Consider the following 23,546-nt stretch of genomic DNA (forward strand, 5'->3'; position numbering starts at 1 on the left):
CTTGTTTTGGTTATTATTATGTTCTATTATTTTTTGTTTTAAATGTCTTTTTTACATCTAATTTATAAATGAAGAGGACTACTAGGAAAAACATTGTATTTTGATCAATATCTGTTTCCTTGTGTCTACATACATAGCTTGAGAAATATTATTGTTTAGTTTATACCAGAAGTATAATATTAGCATCAACTAATAACATTTTTTATAAAAAACAGCCGACTACTTGATAATTGTTAATGTATTTTAGTAAAATTAATTATTTTTCAATTTTTATCTATTATCAAAGAATTTTATAATCTAAGATTAAAACTAGGCTGATTTTCAAAAAAAAAAACATATATAGCAGGAGTTTTCTGCATTTTCTATCCATATTAAACTAACCTGATTAATTAAAAAAAGATAAACGACTAAATATATGTGTTAATTAACAATTTTATTATAACATTTAATTATAGCAGATAAAAATTGAAACTTGTATATATTACAACTTCGATGTGTACATAATGTATAATTATTAGTCTACATAGCAGGGTTTACTATGATGTAATGAAAAATTTATAAGATAGTATTAGTGGAATAAATTTTATAAAAAATTACAGCGTAAAAAAGGAAATAATGTAAAATATTTTCAACTTGAAAACATTTTGTTTAATAAATAACAGTTATCGGACAACTAAAAACTTTATTGAACAAAGACTGTGTGATAAAAAAACTAGAATTTAGTTTAGATATAATACAACATATTTCAAAAAAGTATATTTTTGAAATTTTTGTTAATAAAGAAGCCAGTGAAAAAGGAATAAAAACATAAATTTTACAAATAACAGCATTGAAAAAACATTTTTATAACAATTTCTTATCATTAACTATTCTTTTAATTTTTGATAACAATCTTTTAAATATAAAACTTTTGAATATCTTTTTTAAGATATTTCAGACAATTTAAAAGTTTGAGATAAAATAGTAAGAACTTTAAACAGCCTTAAGTGCAAAAAATAAGTTTTTGAAATGAAGATATACGAAATCTATCGAAAAAGCACTCAAGTTATTAATGAATAACAACGTTACTCTACGTTAAATCAATAACATAGGTCTACGAAATTTTAATAAATTTTACAACAGAAATAATTAAACAAATTCATAAAAAACTATTCAATATAGAAATTCAATTTATTTAAAAAAATCAAATTTACGAGACATAATTTGGTTTCATTGTAATTAATATAAAATACCAATTTTCTACTAAACTGAAAATAATCTTTAAACTTGAAAAGTATTAAAAGACTTGTAAATTGATAAAAAGTAGTGAAAAAGTGTATCAAAAAAAAAGGTTAATTTCAATAGGCAAATTAAAAATAGTCACTATGTTCTCTGGTTGAAGTATATAGAAAAATAACAAGAAAGTATTTTTTAATATAAACAATACAGGGTATAGAGTATCAATGTTTTTATTATTTTAGATAGATTTTTATTATCTATATCTAAAATAAAAAACACACACTGAAGCAGAAAACAATAAAAAAATCTACTGCAACAGATAAAGACCTCATTTTATTAATTAAAATAAATCTTTAGGTAAATACAGTAAAGGGGAACTGCTTTGTTATATTTACATAACAGTTGTCGCTGACAGTACTTTGATTAGGTTTGTGGGTTTAGAAAAATAACTTAAACCGATAATTTTAAACACTTATTATTATTTATATGTTATACTGACATTTGAATTTCTCATTACTGTGTTTACCGGAAAAGCTTTATTAGAAAGACAACCTTAAAAATATAATTCTCTTTAAAAATAAACTTAATCATTTGTTAAAGTAACAAAACGATTTTTCTGGTTAAATTGATTAATTCAATATTTGTTTATTACAATGTGTCTTATGATTAGATTGGTTTAGCTTTATTTAGGGTCGCCATATATGTTTTTTAAAGGTTTCCTAAATTTATTCTTGGTTTTTAAAATATTTCCAGGTTTTTTAAAGTACACCTTTTTTGACCATTATTAGCAGAAAGTTAATCTTAAGTCATAAAAGATGTTTTTCAAAAGATTTAAATTACTCGAAGTATACTGCATTGATATAAAATTTTGATGTATTCTATTGCAACCTGTACTAAAATTTTGAATAAATTTCCTCAAGTTCTTCTCATATGATTGTTCAAAAGTCTATATGATAAGATAACATAATATATAAATAAACTTTATAACATATATTAAAAAACTATATGAAGTAGAGTGCTCAATATAAAGAGCTTAATTATTAAATATAATCTATTCAACAATTGTCAATTCAAGCTTACGCCGTTTCACCTAGAAGGTTTTCAGAGCTTTTTAATTGACAACAAAATGAAGCACACAACTACTTTCTCATTACCTAATCTCATTATATATATTTGTGTGCTTCACTTTATTTGACAACTGTTGAATAAATTCTATTTAATAATTGAGTAACTTTATTGTTAGTTTAAATTTTTTATTAGAACTCATCAACTTATTTAATTAAACAGTATTTAAAAACTTGCATTAACTAATATAAACTAACTATAATTTTTATTTAATATAAAAGAATAATGTTGTTCAAAAATAGAATAAGGACAAGAATCAGATGTGCTTTATTTGTTGATAAGTTCACTACTTAGTATGTTAGTAAAAACACATTATTTCTTATAACAGTACAAAGAAAACTTTATTTATGTTATATAATAAAGCTAATATTTAAATTTTAACTTTTCAGACTGTGTATTGACTAGGTATTAGTGGGTTTAAGGACCTATAAGTGAAATTTCTACTTAAAAAATTAATCCACTACACAGAGCTGATTTTCCGCAGTCTAGTAGTGATTAGTTGTGCAAACCGTAAAACAAAAATTTCTAATAATTCTTAAAAATAAAAAAGTTAATGTAACAACTGTTTTACAATCAGGGTTGCCAAATGTTTTTGGAAAACTTTCTCTAGGTTTTAAAAGGTAAAAATTGTGGGTCTATTTTTAGTTTAAAATTAAGTTTAAAGTAAGAAACTGTGTTAAATAGTATAAAAACATTGAAAAGATACTATAAAGCTACTTTAAAAATATTTTTTAACAAAAAATTTTTGATGATGATAACTTTTTTGATCTATACAGTATACGATAGATTTTTTGTGTCTAATCGAAATTTTAAAACTTAACATGTTAAAATTCTTAAAAATTCCAGGTTTATTTAGTGATTTTTGTTCAAATTCGGTTTTTTCTACAAAATTTTTCAAATTGGAGGTTTTTTAGCCTAAATTGTCAAATCCCAGGTTTTTTGACAACCCTGTACAATAGATAATTGAGATTATTGTGTCTTTAAAAATAAGTGATTGTTGTGATTTAACTGTGTCGAGATTTGTGTTCATATGATTTGCTTTGAAGCATTTCATTTAGATATTACAAGTAAGTACATAATAAATATGTATTGCGTTCTCCGAGAAAACTATTTACTTTTTTCTTTTATTTTAAAGTGGTGAAATACTAAAAAACCAAAAAAGTCAAAAAGTGATGACTCTCTTGTATACTACAGTACTTTTACACTCACACACATACTCAACAAAAATTAATGAAAAATATTACTGTTGCTATAATAATATAATATATTCAGTAATTTTATATATATTCTTAACAAACTTTTTTAAATTTAAAATGCTATAACTTAATTTTTATTATACCAAAATTGTTAAAAAATTCCATCTCTTTCCATGAGTTTTGTACAACATTTAAGTTTTTCCAGTATTTTTTTGTTTTAATTGTCAAATCCCAGGTTTTTTAAGGTTTTATGGCAACCCGGCCTACTATTATGTTTTTTTTTTGATTATTTCATTTATTCTTCAAGTTTTAATCAAAAGTTACCCTTTTGTTATATCGTTATTTTGACAGTAAACTCCTAATGATAAGTATTGAAGTATATTGAATATTGTAAATAAAAATTCAAGTAAGTGTGTATATTACTTTTTAAATTAGAATCATTATCGTAGTTATTTGCCAAAACTACTATTAATGATTTGGTCAAACAACACAGCCTAGTAATAAATGCATAATGGCAAAACTAAATTAATGCTACATTCAATTTCCAAATTATAAGCACTATTGAACAAAAAAAATTGTATAACTCTAGACTTCTTTAAAGAAAATGATGTAGCATAATATAAAAAAATTTTATAGCAAATTTATAAATTTTGAAAGACTTTGATGTAAAATAAGGTCTTAAATTTAGACAAGAACATACTTATTAATATTAAGGAAGTTATAACAGTAATACAATATAATCAATAATTATAGTATATAATCAACGTTTTGTTGTTAGAAGTTGTACAAATTATTCATATATAAATTAAAAAACATATACAAAATGTTCAAATTAACTTAAATAATTATAGACTTTAGATCGGTTGTTTAAATAATCCAAAACTATGTTGAGCTAAATTTAAAAATTTAGTACAGCTAATAAAGTTTATGTGCTGTTACTAGTAAAAGTTTAAGGTTTAACTTTCACAACAGTTTTAGTGTATTAATGTACAAAGGTAAAAATAAAGAATCTTCGTAACAACAATATTCTTAAGTAAATAACTTTCTAAACTTACTCTTTTTCAGTTTGTAAGTTTTATAACACAACTGTAAAGTTTTTAATTAATTATGTTATTATGGTATTTTATTGAAAAACCCTGAAGTATTCATACAAAAATACATCGATTTTACGTTTCCTTATTATTACGTTGTATACACGCAATTTGTCCTTTTTTGTAGTGTTGTTTGTATGTTTATTATTTATTTATTTTTACTTATCTAAAATTGTGTTACTGATCAACTTTTTGTTTTTAAAGCTAATCTTTATTGATTACTTTATTTGCTATGTAACTGTTGACAAGAATAGCTGTAAATGTACAAGTTATTTAATCTTAATGTTCATTTACATGTTTATTAAATTAGCACAGGGAAAGCTATAAGCTTAAAAAGTTGTTTACTGTAAAATATTGTTGTTGTTGTTATTTTTGTATATTTGTTTTAATCTTATATTAATAAAAATCTTAAATAATGATAAAACATATTAAGTATGGTTATGGTTTAAAAATATTTACACTTCATCATATTTTTGTTCTTCGTTCGGTTTTTGCTGGGAGTGAGAGTTATTGTTCCTCCTTTAACTTCACTTCTGTCTCCCATAGCTGGGTTGCTCGAATTTGTGTTAAACAAACCTAGAAGAATGAAAATTGTTAAAATAACTATGCAATCGATCTATGAACAAACTAGAAAAAAGTTAAAACATTTACATCAAAGAAGTACAGAAACTTAAACCATAATCTCCACCAGGGATGTTAACTTTGCAGTGTAATTATGAAAAAAAAATAAATAAAAACTACAAAACTAAAATGTTTTGTTACGGAATATCAAATTGAATTTGATAAACTGTTTTGTTTTTAATAAAAACCTCTAGAATGAGACGTGTGCAAATACAACCGATGAAAAATAATAGAGTTTAGATAAAGATAAGAAAAAAAGAGCAATCAAAAGAGCCTGACGTAACAAATTATCATGGAGAGATATACAGTATATACAAGCATCAGTTTTATTGCAGTAAGATTTGAGTCAAGACCTTCTAGATGAAGTTTTAAAATTTAATTTAATTATAGATTACTGTCAAGATTTTTTAACAATGTTATTTTTTTAAAGTGTTTTATGATTTAAAATTCAAGTAGTTATTCTTATTCCAGCTTTTACATTTCTTAAAATATATTATCGATTTAATTGACTCTATTTAAAGTATTTTCAAAAGTATGATATTCTTTGTATTATTGTTAAATTGTGTATTCGTTCTTTAATATAAAATATAGCCATTCATTACTATGCCTAGTTTATATAGTACAGCTTTAGGTTTCATATAGTTAGGTTATTGTTTTTATTTACTTAATGGTAAGTACACTAAAAACATACAAGCTTTTTAATTTAAGTAACATACAATCTTATAAGTTTACAGTTTGAAAATATATGGCAACAACTATCTTTTGTTTGACCGAACTCCTGGTAAATATCTTAAAACAAAAAATAAAATCACTCTCTACCACATAGTAAATACTTACGAGGAATCATAAAATTTTAAACTTATTCCAAAATTTATTAGACGCTAAAAAAAGATGAATGGCAATAGCAAACTTTTTTAGAAAATAATATTAACAAAATTCAGTTTTTAGTGATGATAAACTTTATTATCAAAAATATGTTTATACCAATTTCCTGTTTTCCCTGATTTTTTTTATTTGGAAAATCCCTATGTTCTCCTGACTTTAAACAACCCTGAATTACGCAATTTATATTCAATTCAGTTCTTTCAGTTTTTTTTCATTACGTTAGCTCTTATATTGTAATATTTTTTCCTAATAATGCAAAAAAAAAAGTGGCATAACAACATAAATATTAAAATTTATAGTTGCAAAAAAAGATTGATAAACTTCAAAAAAAAAGCGTTAAATGTATTAAAAATTAAGTAATTTTATAATAAGTTTAGTAGACATTCAAGTTTAAGTTTAATGGGCAGGGCATAGAGGGGTAAAGCACTTTTTTACATGTTGATCTTATTGTAAAGATCTAAAACTTAGATAATAGATGCTATTTACTTGTCCGTATAGAAAAAATTGGTTTTTGAGATATAAGGGAAAAAATTCAGAGATATCAATAGGGTGTGCCGCTTACGCGGTAATTGTCTCTTTTTTATTTTCTTCTTTTCTCTCAAGCGAGTATAAATTAAGAATATCGCGTGTAATTTAGACTTTTAGTTTCTACTCCGTTGCAGCAGACTGAAGTCAGTGCAGCTTTTCGCTGCACTTAAGTTTTAATGGTTTCAATCTTGTTGTCGAGTTGATTTCGATTTTAGAAAACTTTTTGAGTTTGGTTTAAACATTTAGTTTTTAGTTTCTTTGATTCGAGTATTGTCGTCTTTTAAAAGAATTGATAATTTGATTTATTAGTGTAATGTTGTGCAGTATTTTATCATCTTTTCGTTTCGCAAATTCATTGTAAATATAGTCATTATCACAGATTCGAACTAAGTTTAAATTAGTATAAGTAACTGATTTAATAAAACTTTTAGTAAATAGTAAGTAAGTCATATTAGTTTATTTAAGTCAACTATAATTTAAGCGTTATCTTGGGCACTTCTATTATACAAGTTAGAGCGCACGTTGCGTTATAAATCAGGCCAATAAGATTGTATAAGTAGAACCTAGTGATAGCGACAAGGGTCCTAATAGAACGGTTAAGTTAAAAACGTAAAAAAAGACCATTTAATTAGAAATATATCTTCTCCTACAGTTTTTAGGTCACCTATCTCAAGCTTTTTTAGTTTTTAACTTATAATAAACATCTCTATTGTAAGAATTTTTAAAACTCTAGTTTTTTTTTTCTTAAAAAAAGAGAAAAAAATGACTTTTTTCATTTGTTCACAAATTTTTTTTTTTAATTGTTACAATATAATTTTATAGAAGTAATGCAAGGTTTCTTTCTAATTTGAGATTAATAGCTAGAAAATTTAGAAAAAAGCACAGTTCTTTAGTAAACATTTTAATTTCAGAGTAAATTGAGAGTGAAAAACTTGTGGTCCTTACGGTTGTATTGGAAACTTTTTCTAAAAATGACTAAATTTCAAATAAAAAATTTTGGTAATCTATAAAACTTCGCTATAATTTATACTTTAATATAAGAGCCAATTATAATTTTTGTAAATAACTTCAAAATGAAAAATTTACAAACAGCACATTTTTTTCGAACATATTCCTAGAACTTACGTTACAACTGAATCTTTTCGAGCTGAGTTTTTTTAAATGAGCGTTTTGATAACTGCTCTTTTAAACTGAGCCATTTTCGAAAAGTATTTTATGTAACAGTAGAATATATTTTACGTGCGGACTTGTTTTTTTATAGTTACAAAAACTTGCTTTATGAACTTAAAAGATGATTACCGACATGTACTAAATGCACAATTTTATTACATGGTGTCATGATACAGATAATTTAAGTAGGTTTGAAAGTGTTAATCAAATTTAAAATTTGTAACTGCTTCATAAACATAAAACTTTTTACAGATACGTTTGAGAATGAGTTTGTTTTCTTCTTTTTATTCCGTAGTTTTTTAACCCTTACCTAACGCGTACTTTAATCCCAACTCATAGTCTAACTCTAATCCTTACCCTAACTTTAATAGTCTTACTAAAAAACTGCATGTTAAATGAAGCAGTCAAATATTTTGCTACTAGTAGTGCTAAAAATTTTGCAAATACTTTAAACCTCTTATTATTTATGTCGGTTTGACAGACAAGGTTTATTGATAGACGTAAATGCTTTACGCATTCATGGTTGCCACTGATCAAGCTGAGAAATATTTTCTGACTTTTTAATTCTAAATCAAACTCTTATATTACACTCATTCTAAAATATATAATCTAACACTTGAAACTATATATATTTACTTTCTACCAGTAATAAACTATTTATCTAACTAAAAAAGTAAACTTTAGTCAGACTTAGCATATAAGTTGTAAAACAACCTAGAAGTTAAAAATATCTAAAAATAAAAAGTATTTACTTCAAACATGTTTTACTATATATATTTACTTAGTTTAATCAAATACTACCCAAACAATTTAATATATAATTATTAATTTATAAATCAATTAAATAAGAATATACTTAAGTAAGTGTAAAAAAAGACATAAAAATTAAACTATATATCTGTTGTATAAAATATTTCTTCGTATCATTTAGTATAAATTTTGTAACAAATAAATGTACTCTTATTTACTTTAAAAACTTAAGTTACTCTACAAAAATACAAATAATAAGTAAACTTAATCTTGGCATATACCTCTCTTATAACTTTATAAATTTAAACAACTTTGAAATAATTATAAAGAGGTAAAGTATACACATTAACTTCTTACATAATGTACCAAACTAACTGCTTAATTATAAAGAACTCAATTATTTACTTAAATAAAAAACACTTTGATTCTAAAATTATGCTATGTATTTCACTATGGAAGTATCCTTGCTACAGATCATCAATACTAAAAAGCTTACAAAATCTGCTTGTTCAAGTAGGGTACTTGTTCAATATGTTAATAGAAAAATTTTGCAGTTTTATAAAGGATATTTTACTAATTTATACCAGATGAAGGCATTGGAAATAAATTTAATTATTTTTGTAAATTTGTTGGAAAATTTCGGACTTTTTTCCGAATTTAAAGGACTTTTTATTAATTTTTACCATTTGAAGGCTTTGGAAAACAAGGAATTTTGTAAATTTAAACTGACAAAATCTGACTTTTTTTTTATTTTCATCAAATTTCCTGACTTTTTTTCAAAACCCCTCATTTTTTCCTGACTTTTATCCTTTTTTTTAAGTTTTTCCTGACAGAGTGGCAACCCTGCGCATTGTTTGGTCAACATTAAATAATAAGTTGTTTTACCTACGAACAAAAAAATATAAACTAAGCAAAAATTTAAATATAAAGTGTAAAAAAGAGTGAAACATTGTATTGCTTTAAATAATCTGCAAAAATAAAATCTTATAATAAAAGAATAAAATAATTATGTAAAAAAAATAAACACTACAATTCACCACAAAAAATATCAAAACAGAAGTAACTATTTATAGGAATAAACTAATGTATTTGTTTTTTTTCAATAATTCAATTTAAACTTTTTATCAAACTACTTAATTTTGTATTGTAAGATTTCTTTATCGAGTAATTATATAACTTAATACTAAAAATACTCTATAAATAAAGCTGGCTGTTTTTAAAAACATTAAACAATTTTACGAAAGAACTCGACACGACAATAAGAGAACTTGTGCTTTAAGAATAATAAACAAAAAATACTCAAAATTAAGTTTACTGATTTTGAAAAAAAAAAAGTTTATTTAAAGGTTATAACTATTTAATTTGATGATTCTTTGCTTAATTTGCAACTGTATCTATATTATTAAACCAGAAAGACTAAACTGCACATTACTTTTAGAGAGTTTATAAAAAACTTTAACTTATGAAAAAAATTGCGCACAAAAACTTATAATGTGTACATTTTTAGTTACCTTTTAAATGTATATCCAACAACAACCTACTAAGAATTATCGAATTGAAAACTATTAAGTGGTATTTATTTGCTGACTTTTACTTTACAGATATAAAAAATTGAAAGTATTAATATATACATAAGAGTTTAAATTTAAGAATTTCTTATAGTAGGCTAAAATACTATTCATAATTTTGAAATTAAAGCGACAACGGCAATTATCTTTTCTTCATTTATAAACATATAAACTAGAATTTATAATAGCTGTAAAATATTATAATTGCTTTCTAAATTAATAATTATTACTATTTTCTAAGAAAAAAAGCATTTAAAAAAATGTTGTAAATTAATCCTTAAGAACAGAAAAAAATTAATTGAATTTAGTTTAGAAAACTAACTTTTTCCATATATTATTTTTTTATTTTAAATACTTTTATTTGAAGATCTTTTAAATTCACTAACAACATTTTAGTAAAAATCAAAACTAACTGATTTGTCTTATAGGTTGAAATGTTTCTTGTAATTTATTTAAGTCCTGTCTCGTTCTGTTCATGTGTTTTTCAGCGAGATATTTAAAAACTGAAAAATACATAAAATGTAAAAATAAGCTAGTATTTTAATTTTCAAGACTTGAACTAATACCTTTATTTGAAGTTTCACTGTTTGTTTTAACTGCTTTAGTATTAAACAACTAGACCTACTATTAAATATACCCTTTATTGGAACTTTGTTTATATTACGTAAATATTTATATTTGTTTTTTACTGTGGTTATATATTAATAAATATATATTACTATTTCAAAAATTACTAGCTTTAATAGTTTTTGAAAGTCTAAGTGCATTGCAATTGATTTTTCAGATATTTAAAATTTCAGTCATTATAGATGTTGACAAAACGAAACAAATTTATTAAAACACAAAAGTCAAACATTTAAATTTATTGAACTAACATTATTTGGCTAAGCTAAATTAGACCGGCCATAGAAAAAAAGTTATACATTATTTTAAAACTAAACTTGGTCATAGTTGGTAGATTTTTTACTAAGCCACCAGTAGCTTTTTACCATTTAAAAAAAACTAAGATAAAAAATACGAATAAAAGCGGGAGAATTCAATAGATTCCCTATTGTAAGAGCAAACTAAATCCAGTGAAAAATGGCTGTTTCCTTAAACATATATTTTTTCACCTTTAGTTTGTATTCAATCCTCTCAAAACTTTTCCGTGTAATTTATATAAGATAATAAACAATCATAGTGTAGGAATTTGTATAACTTTAAGAACTAATAAATTTATTATTAAAGTTATTTCAGATAAAAGTTACCACAAAAATTATTTCTATATACTAATTCTATTGTCGTAAGGAATTTTGTTGCATTTAAATACCACTTGCAACGTAACAAGAATATACTTTTCATTTTCAAAAACTTGTAAAACTTAGAGCCTTTCGAACCTACTTGATTTTTTTCAAAAGTTAAATGAATTGTAAAACAGTATAAAAAAGACTGATATAAAAATCTGAACTATTATGACGTAGTTATACAAAGTTATAAACTACTTGCTAGTAAAACATTAATTAATAATAATCAAGTTAATGTAAATGACCTACTAACAATATATTAACTCAACTATTGTTATTAATTTAGTTTTACTAGATAGTATTTTATAACTTTGTATAACTACGTCAGGATTAGTTACAAGTTGCAAGTGGTATTTAAATTTATACATTCGTTTGTATCAGATTATTTTAATAAAACTGAATATATTACAAAAACTAATAAAAACACTTAATTATATAAAAACTATCTTAGTATTATTAAACTTTTTAGTAACGGTAGATGTAAATTTGGTAAAAAAAATACAATTTAAACAAACTATTACTTATGTTAACCTTCATTGATATTCAAGTCTTCTTTTACACTTGTTCTGTAAAACCTTAGTTTTAGTTTTTTTGCTAATTCTTCTGCTTCTTCTCTAAAACAGATTTAAAATATATTATAAGTAACTTTATAGATTTAAAATATAAGTTTATTTCTGTCTGATATCTATAATCACTAATACATTGTACAACTTTACTGTATTTGTAACACCAATAGTTGTTTTAGAGAAAAATTAAATAATTTCATTTCTTCTTAGGCATGTTCTTAACTTTAGACTTTATTACATTTAAAATCAATTTTTGAAATTTTTTTTAGACTTTTTGAATAAACTAGAAATTTTTTAGAAAATTAAATTAAAAAAAGATTTTTTAAACATTGAAAAAAAAAATTAATTGCTTCTTTAAATTATTTTGTTTTAATACTACGAATAAGTTGTAAAAACGAATTTTTAAATTCAATAAAAAATCAACAAGTTATTTAAAATTTATTGAAGATTAGATTGAAACTTCTCAAAAACTGAAGGAGAAAATTTTAAGTGAAATAGTCTTTTTTCGCCTTTTTAGTTAGACCTATTAAACTCTATAACTTTGATAGCTTATATTTCATAACTTACTCTCAATTTAAAAAACGGTAAAAATTAATTGTAAGGCTAAATTTATATGTAGAAAAATAGAACAACTTTTAAAAAACTTATATATCCCAGTATGGCCTTAATTTTTTCAAAAAAGTATACTTCAAAGTCTGTTTCTTAAGATCGCTTTATAAATTAACAAATTCAACATAAAGAGTCTGAATACTTATTTAAAAAAATACAATTTAAAGTTTTTGTTTGATTTTTGATAAACTAAATATTTTTTCTTGAAACAATTAACTTTTGCATGGAATTTAATCATTTCAATCAATATCTGTTTGTCTAAGAACGACACATCAAAAGTACTTAGAAACAAAAATAATAAATTGTACAGGGTTGACGAATGATTTTGGCAAATTTTTTCCAGGTTTTCAAAATTTTCTCCAGGTTTTTAAAGTACTGATTTCGGGGTCTGTTTTTAGTTTAAAGTTAAGTTTAAGCTAAGAAACTGTGTTAAATAGTATAAAAACATTGAAAATACATCTAAATCAACGTTAAACGTGTTTTTTAATAAAAATTTCTTTGATGATGACAATTTTTTTTATCTATATGATAGATTTTTTGAGTTTCAGGCTTTTTTAGTGATTCTTATTCAAAATTTCAGGTTATTTTACAATCTTTTTTAAATTCCAGGTTTTTTGGCACCCCTTAAAAATTGTAGATTTTTTTAAATTTTTCTATATAAAAACGAAATTAAAAGAAAAATCAAAGTATTTTGTGAACTTAAGAATTCGTTTAATTGAAAAAAGTTTTGCTAATTATTTAGATTATTAAGATGCTTAAAATATTACACACTTATTTATAGCAATTGAAATAAAACTGTTAGAAATATTTAAAATAAGTCAAATATTCTAGGACTTTCAATGACATTTAGAAATTAATTGATCTAAATTTATAGTTTTTTATGATTTTTGTTAAAAATTTACGTTTTTTTCATAAATTTTCATATATAGGTTTTTTCTGCATGTCAAATTAAATTGCAACTCTTTTTCTATTAGGTTGAAATTAGTGAAATGAAATTATACTAAATTATTAGTAAAAAAGAAAAGATATTGCGGAAAAAAAAACGCAAATAAAGTTAAGATTAGAGTATTAAAACTTTAATTAACTTGCTGATTACAGCTTGGTCAAGCAGGTCTATTTTGTTCTGTACAAGCACTAGTGGTATGTTGCTATCCACTTGTTCTTCTAATTTTGACTTCCACATCTCCACTTGATCAAACGAAGGTCTATCTGTTGTTGAAAAGGCCAACACGCATGCTTGAGCGCCTAAAAATTGTAAAAAAAATAATTAGATAGCTTTTTTATAGATTAATCACACACTCAAAAATATGCTTTAGCAACAGATAATGATGTGTCATACATCAACTTATAAACTTTTATATTCTACGTCTTTTTAGATTAAAAATATGTTTTTCAAATAAAAAAGTATATAGCAAAAATCTAAAAAACATACTATTTCTAAGCATCTGCCGGATCAGAACTTTTTTTGCAAAGATACGGATCCGGCCAGATACTAATTTGTAAAAAAGACTCGGACCAAACTAAATGGAAATAAGGATAAGACAATTATTTTTGTAGAATTTTAACGTTTACGGTTCATAAAATATTTTTTTTATTTGTTATAAAAAATCTATAGACAAGACAGGAGCTCTAGGCAAATAAGTAACCACAGAAAATATCAAGTATTAGATACTTTTACAAATAGTAATTGACCGACGTTGCTAAGGTTTTTATATGTTATTAAATATATTCGTGTAAACATGGAAATTACAACATGTTTAATGAAAGAGTTAAAGGTAAACTTTTAACTTGCATATGTTTTCCTTTATTAATTAAAAAAAATTATGTTGATTCATCGTCATATTTCTCACTTCTTTTCATGATATACCAATACTTTTTTATTTTTAATAAAACTAATTATTAAAATATCGCTAGATTCTAATAATATTAACGAAAAAAAACTGTATATTGATTGTAATTTAGCATTATGACTTTGAAAATTTAAATATATTTAGATCAAGAACTTGCCAGTTCTTGATTTGATGAACGATTTTGACCCTGTAGATCATTTCATAATTATGTAGCTCTTTGTATTCTATTTTTATAACTATTGCCATCTGTACAGACCGTTCATTATTTAAAACTAAATACACTTAACAAATTTATTAAGAAGTTATTCTTCATGAACGACTATTTATCGTTTTAAAATGATGACAAAATTTACATTATAGTAAGTGAAGGGGAGGATGAAAAGCATATGGAATTTCCTATTGAGCAAGACAATACAACCAAGCTCAGTTTTTTTGCAACTGATTTTTGCAAGCTTTTAGTCTAGAGTACAAATGTCCTCTTCAGTGACCAATGCACTGAGACGCTTGAAGCTGACAGATAGATGGTGCTATATACACGTGCCCACTAAAAATAAAGGCTTTAATTATTGATTAAATGGTGCTTATTGTAACTAGACCCAAACACAACAACACAGGCGTTCCATGGTAGATCTATCCATTCATTAAGGGCATAGGGGGGGTAAACACCCCTTTTTTGGTTTTTTATCTTATTTTATATAGTTTTTACTAAGCTACAAGATGCTTTTTACAGATTTTAAAAATTCAAAATAATTTTTGAGATATAGCTGGTCAAAGTCGGAGGCAATAATAGGAACCTTATGGGAGGCGCAAACTAAAACGGCAAAAATAGACTATTTCCCTAAAAATCTATCTTCTCCTACGTTTTTTGAGATAACTACCTCAAATTTTCAGGAAATGTTCCTTGATATATTTAGAAAATTCTGTCGGAACAGAATTTAAAAAAAATAAAAAATAAAAATTTTATATAAAAAATAAACAAAAAAAACAATTTTTTTTTAAACTTTTTGTTATAAAATTTTTATTTTTTAATTTTTTTAAATTCTGTTCCGACAGAATTTTCTAAATATTGCAAGAAACATTTCCTGAAAATTTGAGGTAGTTATCTCAAAAAATGTAGGAGGAGATAGATTTTTAGTGATTTCTATTTATTTGCCATTTTAGTTTGCGTCTCCCATAAGGTTCCTATTGTTGCCTCCAACTTTGACCGGCTATATCTCAAAAACTATTTTGAATTTTTTAAATCTGTTATAAGCATTTTGCAGCTTAGTAAAAACTATATAAAATAAGATAAAAAACCAAAAAAGGGTGTTTACCCCCCCCTATGCCCTTAATTTCATGATTGTCTGGACAATGTGTGAGCAGGGTGCCACTTCTGGTCAAACAATTACTTGGTCAAATATAAGAAAAGGGGTTTAAAGAAGAATTTATGTACCACTTGCTTAAGGACCATAATTCGGCAAGGAGGCTTAAAAGTGAACTATACAGTAAAAGAAACCATGGAACTCTATAAAATTTATAATTTATTGATGTGTGATTTTTTGTAGTTTTACAACTAAAACTTACTGTTTACAGTTCATCAAAACTAAATATGTTAGATTTCTGTTTAACATTTCTAGCGCTAAATTAGGGTATTTCTTTTTAGTTTTTTCATTTCCTCAAACTAAAGATTAACTTTTGTGCTTTCAATGAGCTGTGGGAATGTAGTATTATACAGCTCATTTTTTAGTTCTTAATTTGTAATGAATGGCTGATTTGTAATTTGTGTTTTTTCCCAATTCTGTTAAATATTAGTAAGTAATGTTTACATCATTGACATAGAGTTGCATTGAGAATTTATATATTACAGTTTGCTTGCAGATATAACATAAAAATAGTTTACCATCACTATCTTATTAATTAGTTAGACCTACATGATAACTTATTTATATGGCTTAAATAAGTTTTAAAACCTACTAAAATATTGCAATCTTTAGTATTTATTAAATTTCTGTTTTTATAAATATTTTTCAAATATCATAATCATACTTTTAAGAACTATATGAGCAATTTCTTTCTATTATTCATTACTTAATAAAATGTGGCCCCTTAATTTTTTTTTTTTAACGAATCTAAACTGTCAGAATTTAAATTGTCATATAACTCAAACCTGCAGTCATCAGTTATTTCAATGTTTGTAAGGTAATTGTTCTTTAAAATTTTTACTTATTGAACATCAGATTTTTAACGTTGAACTTTTCATTTTCCTTATTGACCGTCGGATCTTCCTTATGAATCATTAGATCTTCCAAATTGAATATCACATTTTCTTTATCGACCACCCGGCTTTTTGTTTTTTATGATAAGAAGATCGTTCATAGAGAATCACTCCTTATTTAGTTTATCAGGTTTTAAATAATGAACAATATTTAAATACAATTGTAGATAATGCAATACAGTAAGCTACATAACTCTACAAACAGTAAGGCTAAGCTCTCAGTAAGATTGACAAAAAAATTACTAATAGAAAATCTAAACCCACTTGGATAGTTACAAAACAACTAAATGGTATAGAACGTACTTAATCAGAGAACAATTTTTAGTACTGGCTGAAAACAATCTAATGCACTAATTCTTTTTGGTCTTAGGTTAAAGGACTTATCATTTTAGAGTATTTATTATTTTGGGCGTAAAATAATTCATAGACCTTGGGTTTGTGGTGTTACCCATGGTTGCTGCTGTAAATCTTAAAAAGCTCCTGACCATAAAAATACAGACTTTGCTGAAAATTTACAACTGAAATAATTATTTGATTTAAGGCCTGCTAGCTGTTTCAACAAAAAGATATTCATATTGCTTAAGACCTCAATTGTATGAACTATTGTTCCATACTTTATATTCATATACTATGATTGCGGTTTATAAAAGTCTTCTAATTGTATATTTTGTGTTTACTTTCAAAATATTAGTTATATTATCAAAATTTAGGAGCATTCTTGTATATGTTATACAGTTTTTATTAACTTGAGTTAATTGTCTACTGTATTTAGTATAGATAGTGTTTGTAAAAATTGCAGTAGCAGAGTTTAAGTAGATCATATTTTTTTACAATTTAACAAAACTTTAGTGTAATCATCATAATGTTTAACATCATAATGAAAATAAAAGTCCTTTTAGAAAGAAAAAACAATAAAGTGGCTGTGGTATTTACAAAAATTGGATAAATGGTGTAAGCTTATACTACAATGATTGACTTACTGTACATTTTATTTATTTATTTTAAATTAACATGATACTAAAAACTTAATTAATTTACTTTAGATGCGTATACTTTTTTTACATAATGGCTGTCTAGTTAAATCTGGTGCTAGGTTTGTTATTAATTTTTAAATATTAAAATGCTTTGAATGTAAAAATACAAATGAAACCTAAAAAAGTATAATATATTTTTTCGTGTAACACTCACAGGTTTGCCACAGATCAAGCTGAGAAAAACTTCCTGACTTTTTACTAAAATTTTCCTGTCTTTCATAAATCAAACTCTTAACTTAAACTTGTTCTAAAATATACAATCAACACTTAAAACTATATAAAGCTTTCAATCTAACTTTTATACAGGTTAAAACAATTACCTTATTATTATTACCTTATAAACACAAAGAAAAAACACAATTTTTTAGCATTTCCTTACATAAATGTGTCTAAAATTCTAAATAAACGAAAAGACATATAAGGAACTTTCACAACAAAAACCTTAAAACAATAACGAACTTTTACAATTAAAACCTTAAAAGAATAAATAAGTTAACCAGTCACTGTGTTTCTAATATATGTAGTAAAATTTGTTTTTTCCGTTTCTTTATTAGAACTTCAACCTCTTCAACTAATGAAAATATTGTTTCCTTCATCTGGTATGCATCCCGCTTTCTTTTCTTGGTAGTTAAAACCATTTGTCTCATTTTATTTAAATTGTTCTCATCAGTTGCCCCTACAATTGTCGAAGAGAATATTTTCTCTAAATCTAGCCACAACTTGTGGGCTTCATTTCTTTTCGATTTGCACTCATTTATTTTTACCTCCAATTTTGCTGCCTCAATTATATACTTGAACAAAAAACACTTTGATTCTAAAATTATGCTTGATAAACTTTTGTGTATATATCACAGTTTCACGGAACAGAAAGTGTCCTTGCTACAGATCATCAATACTAAAAAGCTTACAAAAACTGCTTGTTCAAGTAGGGTAGTTGTTTAATATAGTAATAGAAAATTTTGCAGTTTTGCAGTTGATATTTTATTCATTTATACTAGATGAAGGTATTGAAACTCAATTAATTTTGTAAATTTCTAGGAAAATTTTGCAACTTCAGTCTGACTTTCAAGGATTTTTGATTAATTTTTTACCATTTGAAGGCTTTGGAAAATATGGAATTTTGTAAATTTAAACTGACAAAATCTGACTTTTATTAATTTTTTTTTAATTTCCTGACTTTTTTTCAAAACCCCTCATTTTTTCTTGACTTTTGTCTTTTTTTTTTTTTTTTCCTAACTTTTCCTGACCTTTTGGCAATCCTGCACTCATGGCAACCAATAACTATTATTTCCAATAACTGTAGCTAAATTAATTTAATGAAATGTATATTCTTTTGCTGTACGTATAAGAACATCTACTCCTTAAAAGAAGAAAAAGTTGACTTTTTTACTAATAACATTTAACTCTCTTGACCATTTAAAATTAAAAAAAAACTCCTTAGGTGACAACCATCTAAAAATAATGAAGTATATCAGCTATGCAATGTTAAGTCATAGAAAAACTTAAATGAGCACACTGAACAATGTAACCAACATTGGAAAGTACTTTTGATACAACACCAGATTAGCCTGGTTCCTAACAAATCGGAGATAAGTAGTAAAAGATACAAAACGTTTATATATGTTAATTATAAAATACACCACCTAAAAAAAAGCATTACATCACTGAAAAAAAAATTCAAAGTTTTAATGTAACTTTAATTAAACAACAAATTAAATATTTCTACAAAAAATAAAAAAATGTTAGACATTTAAATTTATTTTACTGAAACTGTTTTTGTTTATTTTTAAACAACAAAAAAAAAGCACATATTGTTTAAATCATTATATGTTTATTTTACATTTTAGTAATAATATTATTGAATCATACTTATCAAGAAATACCTCGATAATAAGATTTCGTTATTGCATTAAACTCTTCTTGACCTGCTGTATCCCAAAGCATAAGTCGAATTTCTGTTCCATCATCTAAACTGCAAAGTTATAAAAAATTGTTGTGAGAATTAATATAATAAAACTTTTTAATCAATATTAACTAATTATCTGTATTCATAAAAAAAAATATTTAAATTAAAAAAAAAAGTTTGAACTTGTGATAAGCTTATTTTAGATGGCACGGGAACTATTAAAAACTATGTGCATAATTTTTTTGAGTAACATTTGGAAACTTTATATTATTTTTAGAAACAAAAAACTATAGTTGCTGTAAGTAAATTTTATTAATAAAAGTAAAGAAAACAAATTTTTAATTAAAAAATGTATATATTGATAAAATTAATAGTTACAAAAACATTCACAACAACGTGTTTATTTATTTATTTTATGTTGCTAGATTTTTTTAGTTTAAAAAAATATGCTTAGTACAAAATAAAAGCTAGCTTGGATGGCTAGATTTTTTTCTATACATTTTAAATTATTCTGTGTGGCCTGAATAAGAAGGAAACCCTTTTATTTTAACAAAGTTTAGAATTTTACTTAAATTTCTATCATAAAAAAATACAAATACTTAAAGTAAAGGAAAAAAACAAGAAATATTCAGTAAAATTTAAATAAAATATTAAGGCGATAAGTATATGAGTTCACATTGTTATTTACAAATCGATTCTATTTTATAGATTTTAACCTTAGCTATAAGACACTTAACAAAATTCAGAGTAAACTTTCAGTTATAAGACACAAACTACAAAGGCTAAAAAGACTATTTCACTAATAGTCTACTTTATTTCTTTAAAAACTATCAAACTTCTATAAACTTATACACTTAAACTATTTATAACATCTTAACTATTCACCTGACAAAAACTTTTTTTACAATTTTTTTATCATATTTTTTATTTTTAATCATTTAAAGTTCAATTTTGTGAAATATTTATTTAATGAAAAAATTAAGTTTTTAGTTTGGAAAAAGATTGATTTTTAGAGAACTTCAAAAGCTGCAAGAAAAAAAATACAGTGGAGATTTTTATAAAACTTACTATATTTAAAAGATAAGTTAAACTTTTATATTCTAAAAATTACTAATAATCCATATGTTATTTTAAAATTTCATAGAAGTGTCAAATTTTAATTTTTGTAAAATCATAAGTCTTGGCCCTCCATAAAACCTACTTTTAAGAACAACTGATATTAGGTCATAAAATTATTTTAATTAGCAAACAATATTAGGCTTTAAGAAAATATCTTAAAAATAACCAATTTAATTTAAAATCTAAACCAAACTCATCTAGACTGAGCTAAGTTAACAAAGTTTCAAACTTCTTTGAAAGTTTGTTATGTATTTTCAAAATTTTAAAAACAGCTTGAACTATTATTATCGATGTGCTATTAAAGATTAACTTTTAATTTTTAATTTGATAATAAAAATTATGGTAGAAGTATTTTTAGAAAATATTAGCATATGTTACAACTTTATTTTTTTCTAAAAACAGTTATTTTTTTTTATAGTTACCTAAATTCATAACCGGGTATAAAAATTTTGAATAATGTTGAACTAAAAAATACACACCGTAAATCTTTTTCAAATTCAATCAAATACACTTGTTTTTTTAATTTTATACAATATATGCATTTGTACTTTGCAAAAATTATAAAAACACAATTATAATTAAGTTTGATTATTTAGAATGAACAAAACTTTTATGCATATAGTAATATACAAAGCAACCATGTCTTCACAACCAAAATATGTGTTTTGGAAAAACAAAAAATTATTAACAGTAACAAAAAGTGTCAACAAAACAGGACAAAACAAAATACAAATTAACTCGTACAGAAGTTGTTTTTGAGATTAGCTACCATAATTTGTTCAAATTTATTTGACACATCAATGTTTATTTTTGTTATTCTTTAAAAATTTCGCTAGTAAATTTATTATTGTTCTGATGGTATGCTTAAAGCATAGAAACTATTGTAAATAAATCAAATATTAGTTGTTTTTATGTAGTATTGTATGTATACATTTAAACAAAATTAAAGACGAAATCATTTTTTAATATAAAGACAATTTTTTTTGTTATTCCTTGTGGTATGCAGACTTTAAGACTGTTTTAGTAATACTTTTCCAAAATTAATTTGTTTCTTCAATCAACATTTTGCTAACTTAAAATATAATTATCTTTACTAAAACTTATATAGCAAACCTGATAATTTTTTCAAGAAAATCAACACCGATAGTTTTTTTGTATTCTTTAGTAAAAACATTTTTACAATATCTTTGAATCATTGAAGACTTTCCAACAGCACCATTGCCTACAACTAATATTTTCATTGCAATTTCTATGTCTTCTTCTAACATTTTTGCTACTAATATAATTGTCACAATATCTGTTTGTAAATTTATTCAATAAATTTTTCAAGACATTGTTTAAAAATTTTATAATATTAATACTTTAATAGAAGTAGTAGAGAGAAAGTACCTTGATATCAATTAATGATTAAAATAACAAATTTTACTAAAAAAACTTTATTAATTTCGTATAAAACTCAAAGATTCCTGAGCTTATTTTCTATATATTTTGAAGTAAACATAAAACTTCAAAGATAAATAATAGATGAGAAATGTAAAGCTCTGAATTAAAAAAGCTTTAACTTTTTTTTCTAAAAGCTAAATAAATTATTAATATAGTTTCAAATTTTTATACTTTAAGTAAATTTAGATTTTTTATTAGTGTAGAACTGAGTGCAAAATTTATTGAAAACAACTAACAAGTTTAAAACATAAAAATATTTCTAAACATTTATCCAAGTAAAATTATAATATTACAGTAAAAAAAAAACAAAAACAAGTATAATTCTATTTCTTAATGAAATATAAACTTAGTATTAATTAAAATCTGTTCTAGTTATACACATTCGATCAACATTTTGTTTAATAGGTAAAGATTTATAATGTCAGACTACTACCATGAAAAAATTATTATAAGGATAAACTCTAAACTAAATTTGAAAACTATCTTTATAAGTAATATAAAAATTCAATTCAGAAATTGTAATAAAGCAGTAGGTTAGTCAATTATTATTTTAAACAAAAATTAGTATTGACTCTTATATAAAAGCTTAGATTATATACTACAAGATATATTTCATAAAATAAAAATACTAACTTTTAAGGAACAACTTATTTAAAAAAAATCCTATAAAAGTATATAGAACTAAGAAATTATGGCCTATATTGTTTTCAAAATACACTAAAATTCTTTCTTCTTGTTCATTTTTAAAGCAATGTACATCAAACTTTCAGGAAATAAAACTTTTTAAGTTATAAACACTTTTTGAAAGTGGATTTTTGAAAAAAAAAATGATGACAAATATTTAAAAAAAAGCTTTTGATATATTTTTTATTTAAAAAATATTTTAAGAAAAACTTGAAAAATATTTTTATCACAAGTTGCTTAAAATTCATTATAGAATAGATTGAAAAAATTGAAACCATTACTTTAAACCAGAAGGAGATGTATTTTTAGTAAATAGTACATTTTAGCTTTTTTAGTTTGTGCCTCCCATAAAGAACCTATACTCTATCTTTGATAGTTATATCTCAAAAATTACTTCGAACTTTTCAAAGTAGTAAAAACAACTGATAGTTTAGGTTTTAATGTAAAAGGCAAGATAAGCTCATTTACAACCAGCACACAATTCCCACCAGATCAATATTCACCCAAATCAAGTCCAGCCTAATTTGCATGATGTCACTTTTTTACAATGTCATTTTGCATAGATGACTTTTTTAAATTAAAACAAAGTTGACAAATTTTATCCAAATACATTTATTAAAAAACATAGTTAAACTAAAATTGTATT

The 23,546-nt window shown here is 23.9% G+C and overlaps 1 protein-coding gene across 1 annotated transcript; it reads right to left on the bottom strand.

The window, feature by feature from the left end:
* Positions 1–1,293: 1,293 nt before the first annotated feature.
* LOC145834988 (ras-related protein Rab-23-like) lies at positions 1,294–22,066 on the bottom strand. The gene is made up of 6 exons (XM_082942520.1): positions 21,887–22,066; positions 19,632–19,720; positions 13,696–13,855; positions 11,967–12,049; positions 10,566–10,655; positions 1,294–5,206 (listed from the first exon to the last, which is right to left on the bottom strand). The coding sequence occupies exons 1-6, from the start codon at positions 22,039–22,041 to the stop codon at positions 5,076–5,078; spliced, it is 708 nt and encodes a 235-aa protein (XP_082798646.1). The 5' UTR covers positions 22,042–22,066; the 3' UTR covers positions 1,294–5,075.
* Between the last annotated feature and the right edge of the window lie 1,480 nt (positions 22,067–23,546).

Source organism: Thalia democratica, chromosome 4 (assembly GCF_965202585.1).
Source record: "Thalia democratica chromosome 4, ktThaDemo2.hap1.1, whole genome shotgun sequence".
NCBI classification, from domain to species: Eukaryota; Metazoa; Chordata; class Thaliacea; order Salpida; family Salpidae; genus Thalia; species Thalia democratica.